We start from the raw sequence: 7,698 nt of genomic DNA, 5'->3' as shown, positions 1-7,698 counted from the left end.
CACCTTCCTGCCCCCACGTCACAGCGCAGCGTCTGTTTCCAAAGAAGCCGTGTGTGTGTGCACGCACGTGCGTGTGTGCATGTGTAAATGTGTGTATGTGTCTGCACAGGTGTGTGCATGCATGTGTGGATGTGCACATTGCGCACATGTGTGCACATGTGTGCATGTGCGCACCTGTGTGTGCATCTGCGCGTTGTGCGCGTGTGCGTGCTGTGTGCGTGTGTGCACATGAGCGTGCATGCGTGCACGTGTGCACATGTGTGCATGTGCGTGCATGCGTGTGTGCAGGTGTGTGCATGTGCGCATGTGCATGCATGCGCTTGCATGCTTGCGCACATGTGTGCACGTGTGTGCGTGCGTGTGGACACACACATGTGTGCGTGTATATGTGCGCATGTATGTGTGCACACACATGTGTGCACATGTGTATGCACGTGTGTGCATGTGTGTGCACATGTGTGCACGTGTGTGCGTGGAGAGAGTGGCAAGGGACATCATTAGGCGGAGGCCGTGGTGCCCCGGAGCCTCCCAGGCCCGGCCTGCGCCGGCCTCACGCCACGCCCTCGCCCCGCAGTGTACTGCTACTACGAGCTGTACCAGGCCTTCGTCCAGGAGCAGCTGGGCTGCCAGGCGGTGTGCCGGGAAGCCTGCAGGTGAGTGCCCCTGGGCGGGGACAAGCAGGCCGGGCCGGGCCTGGCAGCCACACTCACTCTGTGCCCCTCTCTTAGCTTTAAGGAGTGGACCCTGACCACCAGCCTGGCACAGTGGCCATCCGTGGTTTCCGAGGTAAGCTATTCCGCCCCCTCTTTGCCCTCGAACTCCTCGGCCTGGAGCCTGACGTCCTGGCCGTGTCCTCTGGCCTCGGGGTGGTGGTGGGGGTTACCCAGGGGAGCCCAGGTTGGGGGCAGGGGCTGAGCACCGCCAGCAGAAGGGCACCCCAGGCCACTCTCTTCTCCATCCCAGAAATGGCTGCTGCGCGTTCTCACTTGGGACCAAGGCCAGCAAATAAAGAAGAAGCTCAACAAGTAAGTCGGCCTTCGCCCCGCACCCCCGTCTCCTCTGCCGGCCCCGGCCCCAGCTCCTCACGTGCGTCCTTGTCACCAAGCCCCCCCTTCTCATTCCCTCGCTCCCCTGTTCCACAAACGTCTCCCGGACTGGGATCGCGAGCCAGGCCCCGCGCTAGGCCTGGGGCTCGCGAACGCTTCGACCCCAACGCACAACGTGGGATCATTTTTTCCACTGTGGCCCATGAGCACGTAACGGAAATGTCAGTCTCAGGAAACAGAGCTTCTCGTGACCAGCCAGTTTCCACATAGTACCTGCCGGTGGACGCAGGTCACCGCTTACGCCCGGCCCAGCTGGTCACAGCACCGCTCGGAACGATCGGTGCTCATAGAGCTGGTAAAGCTTTCGACTGTCCCCATGGATGCAGTTCGATCCTTTCTACCTTGTTTCACTTTGTAAAAGGTGCCGGCCACAGCCCTGTAAAGTTATTCCTGATATATCTTGACCCAGTTGGAAAAATAACTCTGCTGAGTGTCTCACTTCTAATCCCACTCGAAGGTTTCACATCGAAATTCACTTCCAAGGGACCGTTAGCAAAAGCCAACCGGGCCGGAGCACGGGGACGTCGGTGGATGAGGGCGAAGGTCGGGGAGGGTGCGGGAATCTCCCTGTAACTCACAGCTCTGGGCACCAGCACCATCTGCACAGCGCCCAGCGCCGGGCCTGGCCAGTGGGGGCCAGTCTCACCTCCAACGCGTATTAGAGGTTGCTGGCCGGTGCTTCGTGAGCGCTGGGGTGCCACGATGGCCAAGCAGACGCGGCCCCTGCCCCCAAGACGCTCGTGGTCCAGACTTGGACCAAGCAGCTGTACACTCTGAAACTGGCATTGCATACCGGTGACCCCTGAGGCTCAACCTAGCGCCACGGGAAGTGACCCATTATCTCCAGCTTTTCCGGAAAGGTCGAAAGTGCTGGCCACAGCAAACCTTCTCTTTCGCACAGCGCCAGAGAGCTCAGTGATGGCCGGCTCAGGCGGCGGCTCTGGTCCCCCGGGCTTCGGTCCCGCCTCCGCCATGTGGGCTGTGTCATCTTGGGCACGTGGCCTCAGCTGGGTCCTGTCTCAGCTCCCACGTCTGTAAAATGGGGATGATTCAGACACCCTGCCTCGTAGGGCTGTGCGAATTGAAGGAGCTAAGTCACCTCAGGAGCTTGGCAGCACGGGACGTGTCCGATAAGTGTTAGCTGCTGCTCTAATGGCTGTTATTGTTGCCTTGTCCCCCGCCCACCGCGCACACCTTTGTTACCTGCCTTTCTCCCCGTGCGTATTGAGATTGCGATCAAATCATCACAACCATCAAGGTTTCATGAAGAACAGGTGCTGTGGGAGGGTAGCTGGGCGGCCTGGCCCAGTCTGGAGGTGGGGAAGTGGTTCTGAGGGCACGGATGGCCTGAGCCACCAGGCCCATGCTGGCTCTGTGCTCTGGGCACATCAGGTGCCGGTTGGGCCAGGTTCTGAGGTCCCGTGGAGCTCAGAGGCTGGGCCGTGCTGGGCGGCAGGGAGGCAGCCTTGCTGAGGGCTGGTCACCTGGCAGAGTGCCAAGGCTCCTGACTCACCTTGGCCTATCTGATGGCCTTTCTGCAGGACGGACCTGGCCAAGCTGTTGATATTCTACAAAGACCTGAACCAGAGGTCCATCATGGAAAGCCCTGCCAACAGCGTAAGTGGCTTCCCGCCGGGGCCCATCCTGGGTCTGTGAAGGTCTGGCCTTGGGGAGCAGAGTCAGATCACGGGGGGGTCTAGCCTGAGCTGTTAGGGCCACGCCAGGCCAGCCAGGCCTCGGACCAGAGCGGGCAGAGGAAGGAGACAGGAAGCCTGCCCACTTCTTCCTCTGAACCTGTTCGGGGCCAGGACTAGCCGGTGGCTCCCCGAGAGATCGGGGTCCCCGCGTGAGGCCCGCCGGGGCGCGGGCACCCCTGACGGCACGGCCCGGCCTCTCCTGCAGGTGGAGGTGCTGCTGTCCAACTTCGGCGGCCAGCTGGGCCTGTGGCTGAGCTGCTCCGTGGTCTGCGTCATCGAGATCTTCGAGGTCTTCTTCATCGACTCCTTCTCCATCATCGCCCGCTGCCAGTGGCAGAAAGCCAAGAAGTGGTGGACCCAGAGGCAGGCGCCCCCCTGCCCCGAGGCGCCCGCCGGCCCCCGGGGCCAGGACAACCCGGTGCTGGACATGGACGACGACCCGCCCACCTTCACCTCCGCTTTGCGCTTGCCCCCAGCCCTAGGGGTGCAGGTGCCGGGCACGCCGCCTCCCAGATACAACACCTTGCGCTTGGAGAGGGCCTTCTCCACCCAGCTCGCAGACACCCAGGTGCCGGCTGAGTCCTGAGACAGGGGAGGAAGGAGGGATGTAGCCGGGACCGCCGGCCACGGTCTGAGAACTCGGACCCTGTCTCCTGCACACGCAGGGGACCTTGACGGAAACTCTGCCTTGAACAACAGGATGGGGCCTGGGCACGTGCAGAGGACCTGCTAGACCCTGCCCGGCAGCTGTCACAGCTGTCTGGGACGAGGCGGGTCCTGCAGCCCAGGCCCTCTGCACATCTGCCGTGGAGAGCGGTGGGGCCGAGGCAATGCCTCCAGCCTGGGCCAGGGCCGCACACGGAGCCCGACGGGGCCCTCGCTGGACTTTGAGAGAGTCTCTGAAGCCTCCAGCCGGGCTGGGGCCCAGGATGTGACCTCAGGCACCGAGGCCGGGCGACACCGCCTGGTGCCAGAGACAGGAGTAAGCTCCAGCTGTGGGGCCGGAGCTGCTGGTGAACGAGCCGTTCTTCTTACTGACATCGGCCCAAGGTCTCCTCGGGCAGAGCTGGCCCAAGGCCCTTGGCGTGCGTGTAGGGGAAGGGCTCAGTGAGGGGAGGCCCGGGGCCGTGGCAGGAGGCCCTCGCTCTGGGGACGGGCACGGGGCCACGTGTGGGCAGCTCAGCCAGTGCCGTGGGCCCCTTTCCCAAGCAGAGAGGAGCCAGTTAAAGGGCACTGCTGGACACTCCTGTCCAGTGGCGGCCCAAGAGTAAAGGGGCCACCCCCTGACACTGCTCTCTGCCAAGACAGACCCCTCCACCCACGCCTGCACCTCTCCAACGAGCCGATGCGGCAGACAGCCCACTCCCCCCACACTCACACCCCCAGCACCCCCCACGTGAAGCACTGAGCAGGCGTCCACATCAGCACGAGGCCTGCGTACTGGATGCTGGGCGCTGGGTTCTGGGTGCTGGGTGCTGGGTGCGTGCTAAGCCCCCACAGAGACTGGGACCCGCGGGCCAAATCACGTTTTTGCCTGGGACCTTGAAATGGTATTCTTCCCCCCAGCCACTGTTCCCTAGTTAAAAATATTGAAAGAAGAATATTCTGTGACTCGTGAAAATTCTGGGAGGGTCAGATCCCAGTGACCATGAATAAAGTCTTGTCTGAACCCAGCTGTGCCCCTTCATTCATGTTCGTCTATGGCACCGTTTACACTACAGAGCAGAGTCCAGAGTCACCGTAACGCAGACCTTCCGGCCCGCAAAACAAAAACAAACCCGCCAGCCCCCGGCCGGACTGGCTGATGGGATGAGCGTGGCGGCCCCGTTTCATGACCGAGGCGGAGCGAGGTGAAGGCCCTCGCTCAAGGCGGCTCAGCTCGGCCGTGGCAGAGCCGGGCGACTCCAGGCAGGCTGGCTCCAGGGGCTGCGCCTTATCGCTCCATCACCCCGCATCCAATCAGCCTCTGCGCCTGTGAAGGGCGAGGCTCCCGCCGGGCAGGTCGGGGGAGGGGCGAGCCGGACAGCTGGACAGCCAGCCAGGGGCAGGGGCGAACTCTTCATCCCCAGCAAGGCCGGCCGCTAGCGGAGGCCAGAGTCGGCGGAAGAGCAGGGGCCGTGTGACTCTGCCGGGGACCAAGGACGCCTGGCCCACCCAGCCCCCAGGCCCGTGGCTGCAGCAGCCGCCTCTGTCCACGGGACCTCGCGGGGTGGGGATGTACCCGCAGGCATGCAGGCAGCAGGGAGGGGGGCACCGTGACCCCGGGCTGCCTGGCGCTCCAGCAGCCCAGGCCGCTGCAGGCGAGCGTCAGGTTACTGAGGGCCCAGCCTGGGTCCTGCCCACACCTGGCTGGGGTGGCCGCAGCCAGCGCCGACAGGGAACTTGGAGTGGGTGCTGCCTGGACAGCGCCCGGGGGAGTGTCCTCCACCCATGCTGCCCCGGGGCAGGAGGTGGGAGTGTGGGGGTGTGGGCCGGGCCCTCGGATTCGCGGAATCGGCATGCTGTCTCAGGCAGGAATGTTTCTGCTGCCTCCGACGAAGGCCAGCCATGAGCATCCGGAGCCGACTGCCGCCCACCGGTCCCCCAGGACACGTGCACCCCGTGGCTTGGCCGTCTGCTTCCTGCCTGGCACCCGGCCTCGGGGCTCGTGCACCTGCCATGCCACGTGCTGCCCCCTCCCCTGCCCCGCTCGTCCTTCCAGCCAGGCACAGATGTCACCACCTCTACGAAGCGCCCCTCCTCCCCCCGTGCCTTCGCTCGTCCCCCCCGGGAACTGGAGCTCCCTCCGCAACAGAATTTTCCTCCCCAATCTAACGTTTCCTCCGTTCGTCTGTCTCGCATCGGATGGCGAACTCGTTGAGGGCAGGAGCTGCATGTTACGTCCTTGTGCACAGACGGCCAGGACCGAGCACGGCGACGGCACAGGGCACGAGGTAAACGGTCACCCCACGGTGACAGCTCACGCTTGCTCAGCACTCACCGTCTGCAGGGGTTCCGCTGAGCACGCCACGCACAGCAGCTGTGGAGCTGTCACGGCACAGTCTTCTCGCGAATGGAGAAACCGAGGCACAGAGCTCCCCCGTGGGTGCTAAGCCACCGCGCAGCGTGGAAGGAGGGACGCTTTTCCTGAGGCTGAGCCCACCTGTCCCAGGAAGGCCCCTCCCATCCTCTCCAGCGTCAGGTCCAGCCTGCTCAGGTGCCAGGACAGAGGTGAGGGCACCGAGAGCCCCTTCACACCCACGCCCCTGGGATGAGCAGCCACCATGGCCAGGGGTCACCGACCTGAGGGACAGCGACCCCATTTGTAGGTATGTTTTATCTTGACACATCTTTGTCCTTCTCGTTTGAGCCCCTGTCCCCACTGCCCCTCTGAGCCCCCTCCCAGGCCCCGCAGCCCCCGTCCTCGCTGTCCCAAAGCCCAAAGGACACCTCCCTGATGACAGAGATGCCTCTGACCCAACGTGTTCCTGTGAGCCTGCACCCCAATGGGAGGAATCAGATAACGACGCTGACGTCTCTGGGGTCGGAACTCAGGAGGGAGGTGGGGGCCGGACGGGGCTGTGGGTGGGGGTGCCACGGGGGACAGGCAGGTCGCAGAGGTGGGGAGAGGGCGCAGGCCCTGGGAGGCCAAGAAGGTGCCTGGACAGAAGGCAGAGCAACAACCCCTCCTCCCCAGCTCTGCTCCCTGCCCCCACGACCCCAGGGGGAGTCTGCACAGGGCGAGCCAGACCACAGACCGCCCCCCCCGCCACTTACGAGCCTCTGGTGGCTCCCCATCACCCCAGCTACACATCTCAAGTCACGGGGTGCACCCCACAGCCATGACTTCAGGTGACACATCGAGCTCACTGCTGCGTCAAACGCTGTGTCTCCTCCCCAGTCACCCTCCAGGACCAGACACGAACAACGAACACCGTCATCACAAAGGCCACCATGGCCCCGTCCCTGCCCAGCAAACTGCAGCGTTCAGCGCCGCTGACCGACAGACGAGAAAGCCGTTCCGTTTTCCACGTGCAAGGACATGGAGTCCCAGCCTGGCTGACCCTCGGGTCTCTGGCCCTCGCCGCCTCGTGCCGAGCTCTCTCCTCGTGGGAGAGATGCCCTCGGAGCCCGACTTAGCCCATCGCTGTGCTGGGGCCGCCTGTGTCCCCTCGGCCACCGTCTGCTCGTTGGAGGCAACACTGGCCTCTCCCCGCATCATGCTCTGACACGTGTGTGTCCACCGCACGACTCCTCGCCGAGCTCCGCCGGAGCAAAGCACCACGAACTCTGTGGCTGGAAACCCCAGGAACGCAGCCCCCGGCGTTGAGGGGGCCGGAACCTGGGGAAGAGCCCGCGGCTGACGCTGGTGCCAGCCCCGGCCGCCATGCCTGAAGCCTGCAGACCGGCATCGCGCGCTGGCGTCAAGACCCTGCACCCTTGGGAGCCGCATCGACGCAGGGGAGAGACGGACGCAGCAAAGTCCGTGCGAGGGGTCAGCAAACTGGGCGGCACTTGGGAAGGAGAAAAGGGGCAGCGGGGTGGCGGGGGCTGGGGCATCCGGGGCAGGCGGAGGGCCAGGCTCGGCCTTGCGTGGGGGGGACCTTCGTGTGGGGGTGTCATCTGGGGGCGCCGTTCCAGTGGATGTCCCACTCAGAGGTGACAGTCATGGGAATGAGTTTCCTCTGAAAATAAATCTGTTTACAGGGGACGTTTATCCAGCCGCCGGAGGAACGAAGCACTGAGCCACATGACAACGTGGATGTGCCTTGTCGGGACCGGCCACCACGCGACAGGAGCCGGGCGCAGAAGGCCGCCACTACGAGCACCCCGAGCGAGTGAGCCCACGGACACGGACTGGGCTGCTGCGCAGCCGCCAGGCGTGGGGGGCGGGCAGGAGGGGCCGGCCGCTTGGG

At 64.4% G+C, this 7,698-nt stretch overlaps 1 protein-coding gene and 1 long non-coding RNA gene across 2 annotated transcripts in view; both read left to right on the top strand.

The window, feature by feature from the left end:
* Nucleotides 1–4,467, top strand: part of SCNN1G (sodium channel epithelial 1 gamma subunit) — a 33,706-nt gene extending 29,239 nt beyond the window's left edge. Inside the window, exons 8-12 of the mRNA XM_006912554.3 lie at nt 575–653; nt 729–786; nt 964–1,025; nt 2,648–2,723; nt 3,009–4,467. Coding sequence (XP_006912616.1) covers nt 575–653; nt 729–786; nt 964–1,025; nt 2,648–2,723; nt 3,009–3,389 — 656 coding nt within the window. The 3' untranslated portion in view covers nt 3,390–4,467. The remainder of the gene's footprint in view (nt 1–574; nt 654–728; nt 787–963; nt 1,026–2,647; nt 2,724–3,008) is intronic.
* A 1,418-nt stretch (nt 4,468–5,885) lies between these two features.
* On the top strand, nt 5,886–7,651 carry LOC112480272. Its single transcript, XR_003046533.1, has 3 exons — nt 5,886–6,111; nt 6,684–7,277; nt 7,490–7,651. It is a non-coding gene; the product is annotated as an uncharacterized LOC112480272 (long non-coding RNA).
* The last annotated feature ends 47 nt before the right edge of the window (nt 7,652–7,698 follow it).

This window comes from Pteropus alecto, unplaced genomic scaffold (genome assembly GCF_000325575.1).
Source record: "Pteropus alecto unplaced genomic scaffold, ASM32557v1 scaffold15, whole genome shotgun sequence".
Taxonomy (NCBI): Eukaryota; Metazoa; Chordata; class Mammalia; order Chiroptera; family Pteropodidae; genus Pteropus; species Pteropus alecto.
Note: the sequence above shows the minus strand (reverse complement) of the source record. Positions and strands in the feature narration are given on the sequence as shown.